This window comes from Cetorhinus maximus, chromosome 4, assembly GCF_964194155.1.
Source record: "Cetorhinus maximus chromosome 4, sCetMax3.hap1.1, whole genome shotgun sequence".
Lineage (NCBI taxonomy): Eukaryota > Metazoa > Chordata > Chondrichthyes > Lamniformes > Cetorhinidae > Cetorhinus > Cetorhinus maximus.
In genome coordinates, this window is record NC_135882.1 from 168,708,405 (window position 1) to 168,724,004 (window position 15,600).

The 15,600-nt window shown below is 42.1% G+C and overlaps 1 protein-coding gene across 4 annotated transcripts in view; it reads right to left on the reverse strand.

The window, feature by feature from the left end:
- The window catches only part of vps13b (vacuolar protein sorting 13 homolog B), a 1,109,808-nt gene that overhangs the window by 565,216 nt on the left and 528,992 nt on the right, over positions 1 to 15,600 (reverse strand). The window contains exon 20 of one of the 4 annotated variants that reach the window (XM_078541120.1): positions 5,113 to 5,191. The exons of the other annotated variants lie outside the window; for them this stretch is intronic. Coding sequence (XP_078397246.1) covers positions 5,178 to 5,191 — 14 coding nt within the window. The 3' untranslated portion in view covers positions 5,113 to 5,177. Of the gene's footprint in view, positions 1 to 5,112; positions 5,192 to 15,600 lie in introns of those variants that run through there. 4 annotated transcript variants of the gene reach the window in all.

The window sequence follows — 15,600 nt, forward strand, 5'->3', positions numbered from 1 at the left end:
GATACCATCATTCCCCCCTCCCAACCTCACCCCCCTGACACCGTTATTCCCCCCCACCCAACCTCACCACCCCATCACCATCATTCCTCCCTCCCAACCTCACTCCCCTAACACCTTCATTCCTCACCCCCAGCCTCACCCACCCGACACCATTATTCCCCCCTCCCAACCTCACCCCCCCATCACCATCATTCCCCCCTCCCAACCTCACTCCCCCAACACCTTCATTCCTCACCCCCCAGCCTCACCCACCCAACATCATCATTCCACCCTTCCCAACCTCACCCCCCACGACACCTCCTCCTCTCTCAGTTGATCCTAGACTTTCCTCTCCCACGCCCTCGACTATCATCCGTTGAGCATCAACGGTGATTTCCAACTTCCATGAGCTGCTTCACAGCTGAGCCAAGTCCATGAGAATCCACCCAGCATGCCATGGATATTACTCCAGGATCCTGTTGCTGTCGGGCTCCAGCATCTTCTGCTCCTCTGATATCCGCGGTGTGAGCAAGGCGTTAAGTCACACTTGTCAAGGCATGTTCTGCACCGGCATGTTTTCCCGCCGACGTGGGTGGACGATCCAGCAAAGGAGGGGATGAGTCCAGCGGACTGGCCTTATAATGAAATGATGAAATATTACAATGAGGTTCCCGACATCCGATGGTGAGGAATGTGGCCCACCATCGGCAGGTGGAGCCGACAATCGCAAACTGGTTTCACAATGTCATGAAATCGATCTTTGGCCTTCTCGCCATGTTGTCCACTCACGCCACCGAACACACCCGACGCCAGCAGGCTCAGAAAATCCCGGCCAGAGTTTGGTCACTGAACTACTGGGGCCCCATCCTTCTGCTCTGTTACAAATCCAGGTACTTCCAAGGACAGGCCCATAATATGAACAACATAAGTGAAGAAACTTCATACTATGAATTGTTCGGATTTACATCCTAAGCGACAAGGATGCCACAGATAGCCACGATAACATCCCGAGGGTGATGAGAAGTGGGGTAGTTTGGAAAGAGTATTGGGACTGTTGAGCTGTATCAACTATTTCAGTATTTTCAAAAGATGCAGAACAACTTTTAAGTTATTTTTTTCCATTTTCTCAAATTCTGTGGGACCAAAAACGTTGTAGCAGGTCGCCACAGTGAAATTCCTCCCTCCTGATTGCACTCGGGACAGTTTGGGCACCTGCCCTTAGCGCTTAATATGCCAAGATCTTCTGATTTTGTATAGGTCAGGGACTTCAGCATCGAGTACATGATAGTTCCACTCCACCCATGCTTTTAAGAACTCCCCAGGAATTTCATGTCCAATTGACAGCAACTTGCTTTCATATCTCTAACCTCCTCCAGCTCTGCAACCCTCCAGGATTTTAGTACCAGGCACCATTCCCTCCAGTCCTGGCAGCAAGGCAGCTGCACAGAATTCCATCTACCTCATCGCCACCAGAAGTCAACATTGCTAAATTTAATATGAGACACACACATTAAACTGGGAAAAAGCTCTGTTGCTTGCTTCATCCTTGCACTGTCACATTAATTTCTCCCAGTCAAAATCAGAGCTGTAATCACAGAACAGTAGAGGAAAAGCATGAAGGGGGCTATGGTGATGTAAACCAAAAGATAAAAAGCAAACCAGAGACCCAGAAAAGTGAGTGGCAAAACAGAAAAGCTGAACCTTACTGAGAAACAAAAGCAAAGCTGGAGATAACGATATAACGTATTGTTGAGCTTGAAAAAATACTTGACATCAAGGCAGCATTTGACCGAGTATAGCATCAAGGTGACCCAGCAACATGAGTCAATGGGAATTAGGGGGAAAATACTCCACTGGTTGGAGTCATACCTAGCACAAGGGAAGATAGTTGTAGTTTTTGGAGGTCAACCATCTCAGGACATCACTGCAGGAGTTCCTCAGGGTAATGTTCTAGGCAAAACCATCTTCAGCTGCTTCATCAATTGCCTTCCCTCCATCATAAAGTCAGGAGTGGGGATGTTGCCTAATGACAGTACAACGTTCAGCACCATTCATGACATTCATGTAACATTCATGCCAAACAAGAGCCAGGCATTGACCATCTCCCAACAAGTGAGAATCCAACCATCTCCTCTTGACATTCAATGACATTCTCATCCTTGAATCCCCTGCTATCAACATCAAGGGGGTTACCATTGACTAGAAACTGAACTGGACTAGCCATATAAATACTGTGGCTACAAAAGCAGGTCAGAGACTGAGAATTCTGCGGCGAGTAGCTCCCCTCCTAACTCCACAAAGCCTGTCCACCATCTGCAAGGCACAGTCAGGACCATGATGGAATACTCTCCACTTGCCTGGATGAGTGCAGCTCCATCAACACTGAAGAAGTTTGACACCATCCAGGGCAAAGCAGATCACTTGACTGGCACCACATCCACCACCTTCAACATTCACTCCCTCCACCAGTGGCAGCAGTATGTACCATCTCCAAGATGCACTGCAGCAACTCACCAAGGCTCCTTCAAGAGCAGCTTCCAAACCCGCGACCTCTACCACCTAGAAGAACAAGGGCAGCAGATGCATGGGAACACCAGCACCTGGAAGTTCCCCGCCAAGCCACACGCCATTCTGTCTTGGAACTATATCACTGTTCCTACACTGCTGCTGGGTCAAAACTCTGGAACTCCCTTCTTAATAGCAATGTAGGTATAACTACACCAGAGGGACTGCAGCAATTCAAGAAGATGGCTCACCACCACCACCTTCTCAAGGGCAATTAGGAATGGGCAATAAATGTTGGTTGAACCAGCAATGCCCACATCCAATGAAAAGAAAAATATATCAGGTTAAGCAGATTAACTGGGACTCTCAAACTGAAGCAAGGGGGGGACATTGGGTTGTCACCCATGGATTTGACCAAAGGAAGTCCTTTATGAATAGTTTGGCAATGGGAAGATTGGGAATACATTTAACATTACCTACTTAATATCCTCTTTGAGAAATAAAGCAAATCAGGAACATGTGAACATACAAGAAATGCCAGACAAAGGACCAGGTGGTCCATCTAGCCAATTCCACATAATCGTGATAACTTTATGCTTTATAAACTAAGAAATTCTCTATCCATCTGGGTCCTTGTAACCACCTGGGAAAGATTAATAAGAAAATAGGGCCAATTAGGGAAAAACAACTGAATAAACTTTATCCAACCCTGTCCAAGGCAATCAAAAATGAAAATTTATCATTGGTCATGTTGAATTATTGTTTATATTGCATAAACTAATTATTTTCAAGTTAACCTCCTTAAAAAACACGTTTAACTGTTCTAATACTGTGTGGTCTCCTTGTGCACAACTTGATTAATAATGTTCTTTACATCAATGCTCTATATATCTTATTCAATAAATATGTATTTGGTAAACCTGACATTATTGCACCTTTTAGCCAAGGTACAATGTCCATATACAAGCCCAACGTTTCATGTCATTTATCTTTCGATATTTGGTACCAAAATCCAGAGTCATTTCTACAAACTGCAGGCCTGTCCTAAAGGCTATTTTGGGGTTGTCAGCTTTTTTTGGGCTGTAAGATTTTGCTAGTTTCCTGTGTTAGCATTCAGACCTCATTGTTTACCAGATTAATCTACTTCTCAAGTCACCCATTTCAATTACCTTGGATTTGCAGTTATTGCCATTCAACCTTGAGGTATTTACTTCAATACCATTTCATTCGATTTCAAGGCATTTGTGCAATAGATAAGACATAATCAGTTTCCAATTACAAGCACTATTTTGCTGCTTACACCAGGAAGGTGAATAAAACTTTTCATAGCTGTCACAAACATGTAATTATGATATTACAGGTGTTGTAAAAAAGTTAATTTTTCTTCTCAAGGAGCCTTAAAAATGTCTACCGAAAGTCACCTGACCTTTTACAACTGCAGTCAAGCTTCTAGAAGGCTCGAAGTGGATTTGCGAATAGACACTCCTAGACATGTGAAGACATTTGAAATTCAATGTGCATTTCCACAATGGTAAACAGGAACTTATTGACAATGGTGTTACGGACAGAAGGGGGCTTAATTTAAAACAGCCCTGATTTCTCCTCTCACCACCCATCCGCAAACAGAAAGGCTTTCTTTCAATTTTTTATTTCCCCCTTTATAATTGGTGGCATATTTTCTTCAACCCTTCCGTTTTTAGAGTGATCCAATCCTCTATTAATAACCCACAGCAAACTCGAGATAGGATAAAATCTGAGGGTTAGTTTATTTTACACACATTCAAAAGTGCATGAAGGGATTTCGCAACGTAGCCCCCAGTACATTCACACAATAAAAGAAGGGTAAGGGGAAGAAAGAGGCAAAGAACAAAGACCACAGACAAAATAAGAATTATTGTTTCACGTGAATCCAGAATCAAAAGTCCAATGGTGTGTTCCTTCAGAGAGGTTAGCTGGCTGAAACTGACGTGGGGTGATCCACCTTGCCAGTAGCATTGACATCCGCGATGGGAGAAGCACGTAGAGGTGAATCAATCTTGCAGTAGGTACTGGTACAGAAGTTCAGACGTTCCAGTAGAAAACAGTGTAGATGAGGGCCAGGCAATTTAAACCTGGACAGAGCTTTGTTTCTCATGTTGCTTTGTTGATGGGAGATGACAGGCTGCCTGGATTCAGTTCCACAAGGCAATATTACAGGTTCCAACAGCTTGGGGGTGGGGGGTTGCTGGTGGAGGTCATGTTACATAACTCCCACTTATTCCCCTTTGGTTTGGACAGAGGATGTATATTCCTGGTCTGTGTTCTTGAGATGGTTAATGTTGAATCCATTAACAAATTTCAGCAGTTTTAGAGCCCCTTTGCCCTCACAGACATATCTTGTGTTGGCCAGAGCTCTGCCTTAGAAATGAAGGGTGTGCATTTCCTTGGAATTTGATTTCTGCTGTCACAGGGGGCATGTCTTTTGAGATAAAGAGATCCTTGCTGTTTTCTGAAGACTAGAAATTCCTTTTGCGTGAGCCACAGCTAATCAGGTTTCAGTCAGTGTAAAGCCTTTGCTCATTTAAAAAAATATAATTTTATCAAGTAGTCAGTTTGTTATAGACATACATATGTACACACATATGTACATATATATTTTCGTTCATGTCTTTGGGGCGACAATGGCTTCCCTGGAGGTGTAAATAGCTCTTTCCTTATCTCTCCAAACCTGGAAGAAAGGGAGCCATTCAAGTCAATGGTTGAGACACTTAAAGGGTTAATTACCTTGGCTAAAAGACAATGGATGGGACAATGCCCTGACCTGGGTTAACGTAGTACTAAATATGGAAGCATGATTCTACAGTTTGGAGTAGCAGCCATTTTAAGTTTGGAACTGTATAAAGTCTGGCTGAGAACAACCATTTTGTGCAGAACCACAGGAGGAAGTCGGAGACATTATCCAAGAGGGCTCTTGGCCAATGGAGGGCAAAGAGAAAGGCATTCAGAAATCAACCGCTGCTCTCTCAAAAGAGTCCAGACAATCAAAGTGCCGTAATCGTAGAACTAGTCAGGAACAAGAAACCTTCTCTCTCTCCCAAAAACTTGCTGAGTCGACCTACAAAGGCAACCTCTGACTAATTGACTACAGAGCCCATCGCAGATGCTAAACTCAATTCTTCAACCCCTCATTCCAGGCAACCAAAACTTCAAATGCAGGTTATGGGCCCGCAACAACATCTTGAAGGACTGAACTAAGTTCATCTTTATAAGTATCTTTTATCTTTATCTGCATTTCATCTTTCTATGTATTTAATTAGTAACTTTATTACTTTTACTGAAGTAACTTACAGTGTTTTGTGATAAACTAACCTTTATCTTGCTTAAGACTAAAGCTTTGCTGCTGGTTATTTTTAAATTGAATCACTCAAGTTAAAAGGGGGCTACACACAAACACACACAAGCTCTTGGCTCACAGACCACTTTAAGGAAATGCCTTCTCCGTGGTCATGACAATAGCACTTTAAAAATGTTGCTGAGTATTTGAAAATAACGGCAATCACCCCACACAAAGAATCATTTCAATGACAGGGAATATACAAAACCTTTTAAATTTGCTGAACCAGCATTCCACAACCATTTTATCTGTTAATAAATTACAAAAGTGTACTTGTCTGGAATTTGAAAACTTCAAACATTTAGGGGTCAATTCTTGAAGACTCCAGTAGTGGCATGGAGCTTTTATTCCAGTAAGTGTACAGGTCCGAAAGCCAAATGCCAAATGATGAACTCAATTTTCTGACCAGCAACTTGGGGTAAGCAAGTTCATTTCAATAAGCAAATTCAATTAAGACGACCCCCAAGCTGAATTTCATGTATTCCAACAAAGCTCTGTTAGCCTCATCCATGAAAAGCAGATGCATGGGAGTTTCATGGACTATTATGTTTAAGAAAGCTCCTTAAAGTTACCAAATTAGGATTAATCATGCTTAATGGGCTTCACAAGCAGAAGTACTTTGCTTCTCTCAATCATTTGCAGGTAGGATGGAGGAAGCTGGTTGACTGACTATCTGTCTCTCCCTCTGTGTATCCTTCACCTGTCTTTTTAACTGAAAGCCTTCAGCCCCAAATATAGTTGGGACTCAAATTTAGTACTCCTTCTGCAACAGCATTTCTAATCGTCGACAGCAAAGGGAGCAGTGCTGCAAATTTTCTCTGCGCTGTTGCTATGAACATACACTTATCCTATCACCTCCCTTAAGGCAAGAGAGAGCCCTTTAAGAGCTGTTGCCTTGCCGGATTTTGTATTCCCTAGTCAAATGTGCTCAAGGCCAATCTTTTTCCTATGTCAGTAATTTATTAAGATTAAGGAGAGGGACTTACACAAAATGTGATATGGCCTTCCCTGATGCCTTCAGCAAAAAGTGAGCCCCATTAGAGGCCTTCAAAACCCTATTTTTGTTTGAATTGTAAAATTGTTGCACTTATAAATGCTTTAAATGCCATTTCTAGCTCTGTCTAGCCACCACTTGTTAATATGGGTTCACTGTGTAAAACTGGTGCTGCGTGCTTTGTAAAATCTTTTCTAAATTTTATTGCTTTACCCCGTGAAAATTGCAATAATGTTTTAAATGCACAGTCTCAAGAAAAATCATCACAACTCTCCAGAAGTGCCACACACACTGTGGGGAAAGGCTCCATGAAATCAATCCCTCCGGTTAGAATACCCAAAGGAAGAATGATGAGGGTTACTACTGTGCTGAGAATAAATTGCTCCATGTCTGATTTGTTGAAGAAATTAAAAGATAGCAATTTTGTCTCACTTTTAACAAGTGGTTTACATTCAGTAGCTTTGGATTCTCCAGAAAGCACTTAGCAAAGAGCGCGGTGTTCCTGTTTTTATCACTGCTGATGTTACCGAATCCTGATTCAGGCCATGATTAAGATGATGTTAGATGTAAACAAAAGCCAGTTCATTCTTACTTTGGTTCCTCTCTGTTTGGATACAAAGTCCACTCCCAACTCTCATAAGCAATCCATTCTTGCAGGTTATCATTTACTGTAGGAAGTGGTTAGTAATGCATCACTACCTCAAAGAGCAAGGCAGTACCTAGGTTTACTGTTTTCTGCTCATTCATTTTCTTTGTTTAAACAATGTCCACCACCAGACAGCTGTATATATATTTATAATATAAACAGTTCATTTTACCACTCGCTTGAAACAGATAACCCTTACACCCACAGTAGTATTTTATGTACTTGAAAACTGCCACACTGCAGCAGAATTTCCCTTTGAACTTGCATTTTTTGTATACACTAACTTGGTATAATGAATGAAATCAGTTTCTATTTACTGCGAAAGCTATAAAAACTTCAACTATGGACAACTTTACATTCTGCCAGAAGTGCATAAAAGACGTTTGTATTTCATATGAAGGAATACGTAGTTCAATTTTATTTGTTTTTGGTCTGATTTAATAATCTCCCAAATGTAAATGCAAGTAGGGCTTTAGTCATAAACTGGATTTGTGAATTGTGCCCTTGTTAGAGTGAGGTTGTTACCTTGAGGAGAACACATTAAACAAAGCCACCTCACTCACACCTGCAGATATGGTCATTGTTGGTGCACTAAAGCAGAGCGCCACTGAGCTGCACATACTTCAATCTATTCATCATCGCAAATGTAGCAGGTGGTGGAAGTAGAGAGGTTATAAGGAATGCTCACATGCCCAGTCTGGGGAACACCAAGATGGCAACCTCTCCATTTAGGACAACAACCCTGCAAGATCATATTCTACTGAGAACCAGATGTTAGCTACAAGGAAATTGGAAATGAGATGACTGGATGCTGAGAATGAGGTGACTGCATAGTCTTAGCTGGTGAACTTCCAATGTTGCTTGCATCGATGCTCAAAACTTTTTTTTTCAAAAAAGGGCAAAAAATGCGAATGATTTATTTTTCTCAATTCAGGTACACGTAGCGGATTTGGTTTCCATTTCTTTGCTGCCATGACATCAATTTTCCACCAACAGAAATCATATAAAATAACTAAACCTCTTAAAATAAACGGGGCTTTTTAAACACAAATTGTTGCACAGCTACAAAATAAATGCCAGGAGATTTTTCTGATGATCAGAACATACCAGAACCTCCAGTCCTTCAATATTAAATTCTAAAATATACTGTATTTAATAGCTGGTCATAAAGCTAGTCAAAACTTTTAGCTGCATGACTCAATAGTCCATTAAAACACACATTAAGACTGGAGTTCCTGGGCATACCAGTTCAGTGTCTATGCTTGAATTAAATAATCTACTTTGAAAGACCTGGAGTGTGTCCAGGTTCTGAATTTGTATCCTTCGTAAATTATTATAACTAATTGATGGCCCATGGAATTCCACAGGGCCAGTCAAGACTTGTGCTGCTTTTAGATCAAGTCAGGATAGACAGGATAGGGTGAGGAGGAAAGGGAAACAGGGGAAGAGGAGGAGACAGGGGAGAAGGGGTTGTAAAGGAGAGTCAAGGAAAGAGACAACACAGGAGGAGAAAGGGGGGAAGAGAAGGAGGCAAGAAGGGGAAAGGGAGGAGGAATGGGGAATGGGTGAGGGTGAAGAAGAAAGAATGGGCTCAGATTTAAGCTTATATGATAATGAAGGGAATAAATTGTGTTCAAGTTGACAGTTTGTTCCAATTAAATAGGTTAGGGAGGACCAGGGGTTACAACTTTAAGTTATATAAGACTAGATCTAGATTAAATGTCAGGGGGTGGTTCTTTTCCCAAAGGATAGTGGACTTCTGAAATATGCTGCCTTCGTTGCCGGGAACAATGATTTGCTGAATTCCTTCAACTGATAATTGTACCTGTTTGTGGCTGGGGAGGTGGTCACCTCTTATAAAAGATAGGTTCATTCAGGAATTCAGGGCCAGAGTGATATCCTGGACTAATTTCAATCACCGAGGGGAAGTCAGAGAGGAATTTCCTGGATTTTCTTTTTCCTACACTGGCCTGGGTTTTTATCTGTTTTCTCGCCTCTCCCAGTAGCCCTCGGTACCATGGGTGGCTCAGCTGTGCACGCTGCTGGAGTAAGATCAGGGAAGCTATAGTGGTTGGGGTCTCAACAGTTAGGGAGTAGCCAGGTATTTCTGTAGTCTCAGACTTGACTCCAGGATGGAATGTTGCCTCCCTGGGTCAAGGATGTCACTGAGCGGCTGCAGAACATTCCGAGAAGGGAGGGTGAACAGCCAGAGGTCATGGTCCATATTAGTACCAATGGCATAAGCAGAAAGAGGTCCTGCAGGCACATTTCAGGGAACTAGGAAAGAAATTAAAATGTAGCACCTCAAAGGCGGTAATCTCCATTTACTCCCAGTATCACGTGCTAACAAGCACAGTAACAGCAGAATAGTGCAGGTGAATGCACAGCTGAAGGGATGGTGCAAAAGGGCGTGCTTTAAATTCCTGGGGCATTGGGGTCGGTTTTTGGAGAAGGTGGGCCAGGAGGGTTGCTCCTCAAGTAATTAGGCAAGTAAAGTCAATGAAAACACAAAGATGTTTTATAAATATATAAAGAGCAAGAGGATAACTAAAGAAAGAGCAGAACCAATTAGAGACCAAAGAGATAACTTGTATGTGGGGGTACAAGACAGAGGCATGGTTCTTAATGAATACGTTGCATCTATTTTCACAAAAGAGGGGGATGAAGCAGACATTCTAGTTAAGCAGGAGGAGTGTGAAATATTGGATGGGATAAATATTGAGGAAGGAAATATAGGCCAGAATTTTCTGTTTAGTGTGTGGGGGCGGACCCCACACGGCGACACATAAAATGACGTGCGGTGATGTCAGGCATGCATCCCGACATCACCATGCGTCATTCCAACCTTTCGTTTGGCGGGCACACACCGGAGTCGGCTGCACGCCCGCCGAACTGTCAAAGGCCTGTTAAAGCCATTAATAAACTAATTAACCAATTGGACAGGGCTGTCCGATTACAAGATTTTATCTCCGGCTGTGATGTCCGGTAGAGGCAAAGGCGGGAAAGGTCTCAGTAAAGGGGGTGCTAAACGGCACCGGAAAGTCCTCCGCGATAACATCTAGGGAGTCACTAAACCTGCCATTGGCCGCCTTGCTTGTCGTGGGGGCATTAAACGCATCTCCGGCCTCATTTACGAGGAAACTCGTGGGGTTCTCAAGGTTTTCTTGGAAAATATAATCCGAGACTCGGTCACCTACACAGAACACGCTAAACGCAAGACTGTTACCGCCATGGATGTGGTCTATGCCCTGAAACGCCAAGTGCGAACTCTGTATGGGTTTGGTGGTTGAGAACTTAACAAAAACAACCTTAAGGTTGGCGGGCAGGCGAAGAGCCCAGGCGGCCTTCGCATTTTTCACGAAACTTCATCCACGGGTTTATTAAATTAATAAAATTTTTAAAAACATTTCATAAACATGTCCCAGCTCATGTGATGCTGTCACATGAGGGGACATGTGTAAATGATTTTCAACTTTCTTTATTTTAAACTTTAAAACTGAAGTTAACCTCCCTGAGGCAGCTCCGTGCCTCAGGGGGATTTCTGCGCTCTTTTGCGCGCATGCCTTAATTGGCCCACCCACATAAAATGGTGGTGCACATCCGATCGCGGGTGGCGATCAGCTCCACACCCGCTCCCAACCAGCCCGCCCGCCCATTAAGGTGTTCAAAATCCTTGAAAGTGAATAACCTACTAGGTCTAGACGGAAGTAGAGACCTTCATTTTCTAATCCTCTCTGGTTACAGGCGTAGTGGCAGATGACTTGAGGGCAGCTAATGTTATACCATAGCCCAGGCCAGTCAGCCTAAACTCAGTGGTGGGCAATTTATTTTTTTAAATTCTGAGACAATAAAATTCTTCACTTAGAGGGGTAGGGAGAAATCAATAACAGTTAGCATAAATTTGGTACAGGAAAGTTGCATCTGACTAACTTGATTGAACTATATAAGGAAGTGTCATGCTCCAGTATTTTATGAGCTTTCAAACAACACTTTAAAAAATTTTGGACACAGTCTGTTAAAATGGCCACTGCAAATCATATAACCTTTGGCATTCTGATAGACAGTCCCAAGTCTCAAGTATGCGCGCCGCCATTTTATGTGGGCGGGCCAATTAAGGCATGTGCGCAAAAGAGCGCAGAAATCCCCCAATATGGACATTCACAGCCAGCCGGGAAATTCACACATCCATTTGTTTAAGGATGGATCATCAACAACAGAGCTATAGCATTCCAGCTGACTCATCTTTCTGTTTCACCATAGACAAAAGAAACACTGAAACTCAATGTGTGTTAGCCAAATGTGAAAAGGTTCCTATCGACCCACCATTGTATTATGTGGGTCTCGCATCCAAATTAGACAGGATTTCAAAGTGTCAAGTGACAACACAGGATGTGTAATCAACACACCATCTTGCTTTGGACAAAGGATTTTGAACTTGTACAAGTCACATGATGAACACAGTTCGGTTTTCTGTCAGCTTTTAAAACAGAAAAAGCTGCTTGTAGAGAGAGTTCCATTAGAGAAGCCATCAAACAAAGCTGCATGTCAACTAAGTAGCCAAGGTAATAAACAGCAATACTTTGAAACAAGTAGAAGGACTCTCCCCAACCTATCCTAAATTTAATTCTACCTGTGAACCGACGTCCTGGAAATTCAACTACAAGAAACCATGCAGTTAATGAGAAACCTCTGTTTACAAGACCTTCACTTCAACTAAAACCATCACCTTATCTAAGAAACTACAGGTCTGGCATGAGAGAATTAGACAATTATACACTGTAATTGTATTGCTTTTTTCCTTCATCTGTATCAAATATTTGCGTGAGTGATCGTGCGTGTGTGTCGAGTGAGTGAGACATCATGTTTTTAAACCTCTAAGGCAAGTGTGGGATAATAAATAACATTATTTTTCAACTCAGAAAATAAAGCTTGCTGCTGGAATTATTTAAATTGGTACAATCACTCTGAGGGTAAGAAAATGCATAAACCTCACATACAAAACACATTGATAATGGGCAGTAAGAAAACACACAAATTCTGTCCATAACAGAAGTAACAAGGAGGGTCAAAGGGCCTTTGATGTAGTCTACAAAGGCTGTAACAAGGTGTTTAACAAGATCCCATATGGCAAACAGGTCAGAAAATTAAAAGCTCGTGGGATCCAAAATTGGCTCAGTAGCATGCAACAAGCATACTTTAAAAATGATGCACTTGTCTAGCCCATTTGTGGTCCCTTTTTCCTTGAAGGCATATTACCCAATAATTTTTTCCTTCTAACTTTTTTTTTAACCTGTGTGGTCATGGTAATAAATGGCAAGATTCTGAAAAGTGTAAAGGAACAGAGAGACCATGGATTGTATGTCCATAGGTTCCTGAAGGTCACAGCACAGATAGACAAGCTGCTTAAAAAGGCATACTGGTTACTTTTCTTTATTGACCAAGGTCTGGAGTATAAGAACAAGGAGGTTATGCTAGAACTGTATAACCTAGAGGGCTATGGACCAAGACCTAGAAAGTGGGACTACGCTGGTTGTTCTTTTTCAGTTGACAGCGGCACAATGGGTCCAATGGCCTCCATCCAAACCATAAATCTTTCTATGTTCCTTTGAAATGACATGGTTTTGGGTAGTATGGAGAGTCTATATATTGTCATACACAAGGTGTCACAATTGTGGAGGACAGGGTGGATGGACCGGGGTGATGGGTAGGGAAAGTTCATGGAGATTCAGCGTCGTTCCTGCAGGGAAGATTAAATTAATTCAGTTTTCAATGTAATTGCTTGTCATTGTTTGTATTATAGGAGGAGAAAGTCAGTAATTACAGTCAATAAGCAAAGAGGAGGGGAGGGAGTACATGGAAAGAAATGGAAGAGTAATGGGGAAGAGGACGAGGGTGGTGAGAGAGGGAAGCTAGAGAAGAGGATAATGAGGTGGATCGCAAAGGGGGTGTTCAGGGAGAAGGAGGGTTGCTCCTTCAGGGGGGATTGGGTGGATACATGGCAGGTAAGCTACTTTTATGGGGAGGGGCAAACTTTCTCAGCAGGTGGGAAGAAGCTAAAATACTTTAAATTCAAAGAAATCATCAGCGTAACTCCACCAGATTCTGCAGATAACTAAATTAGTTATTTTAGTGTTCTTTATCAATTTACCATATAAAGTATTACACATTATAGTATTAAATAAATATTAAATAATATATGGTGGTGTGTAGATGTATGCTTTTGTACACAATAACAGTTATTACTTTTAAGACATGAAATGCCTATAACAGTGCCACCTCTAGGCACAATAGGTATTGCAGGTAAAGGGTTCACTTATAATGTGAAAAAAGCCGAGAGGAAAATAAGGGTCTTCCATGCATTTGATGGAATGTGATATCCTAATCTGTAATTATAATATATAATAGATATACCATTGGGTGAAAAATAGTAGCTGTCCTGTAACATACCCTACAATTTCTATCCTAACTTACACCACTGTCCATTCACCAATCACCTTATTGACCTACAGGAGTCCCATTCCAGCAACATTTCAACTTTAAAATTCTCATTCTTGCTTTTAAATCCCTCCATAGTCTCGCTTCTCCCTATTTGTTAACTTCCTCCAGCCTTAAAATGCTCTCAGATCCCTGCACTGTTTCAATACTGGTCTCTTGCACATCCCCAAATTTAATCGTACTACTACTGTCAGCCATGCCTTCAGCACCTGGGCTCTAAGCTCTGGAATTCCTTCCCTAAACCTCACCACATCTCTACCTCTTTATTCTCTTTAAGATGCTCCTTAAAATCTATCTTTATCGTCAAGCTTTTCTTCACCTTCCCCAGTATCTCATTACATGGCTCAGCACCAAATCTGTTTGATAACATTCAATGCAAGTTGTTGTTTCACTCACATTATTCTCTCACATTAACAAAGCAAATTATATATAAACTCTCAACCTATTATTGCCAGTACTAGTATGCTATTTTCATCTTCTGGAATTTTTTTGTCTTTCATTGGATGTGGGCGTCACTGGTAAGTCCAGTATTTGTTGTCCATCCCTAATTGCCCTTGCTCAGTGGACTGCAAGCCATTTCAGAGGACAGTTAAGAGCCAACTACATAACTCTGGAGTTAGGCCAGACCAGATAAGGATGGCAGATTTTCTTCCCTAAAGGAACCAGATGGATTTTTACAACAATCGATGGTAGTTGTCATGGCCATCATTACGGAGAATAGCTTCATTTTATTCCAAATAAAAACAAAATGCTGGGAAAACTCAGCAGGCTTGGCAGCATCTGTGGAGAAAGAAACAGAGTTAATGTTTCAAGTCCATATGACTCTTCTTCAGAGCTAGCCAGGCCTGCTGATTTTTCCCAGCATTTTCTGTTTTTATTTCAAATTTCCAGCATCCGCAGTATTTTGCTTTAACAAACATAGAAAATAGGAGGAGTAGGCCATTCGGCCCTTCGAGCCTGCTCCGCCATTCATTTTGATCATGACTGATCATCCAACTCACTAGCCTGCTCTCGCTTTCTCCCCATATCCTTTGATCCCTTTCGTCCCAAGAGCTAAAACTTACCACTTCTTGAACACATACAATGTTTTGGCCTCAACTACTTTCTGTGGTAGCAAATTCCATAGACTCACCACTCTCTGGGTGTAGAAATTTCTCCTCATCTCAGTCCTAAATGGTCTACCCGTATCCTCAGACTGTGACCTCTGGTTCTGGACTCCCTGTTAGAATTTTATAGGTTCCTATGAGATCCCCCTCATTCTTCTGAACTCCAGCGAATATAATCCTAACCGACTTGATCTGTCCTCATATGTGAGTCCCGCCATCCCAGGAATCAGTCTGGTAAACCTTTGCTGCACTCCCTCTATTGCAAGTTTTGCTTAACTGCTTTATTCTTCAACTCTACTGAATTCCCAACCTCAAGAAAGGTGGGAAGGAACTAAAAGGTCAGACATCTCAAAAATATGGCAGAGAAAAAGAATTGGAAGGTTTGTGACCATTCTTTTGCATCCCCTAGTGCCTGATTCAGGTATTGTATGGCAGAGTACTGGAAGAATAGCAGTCACCGCATGCCTCTCAGCAGAAAAGAACCACACAGGATGAGAAAGTT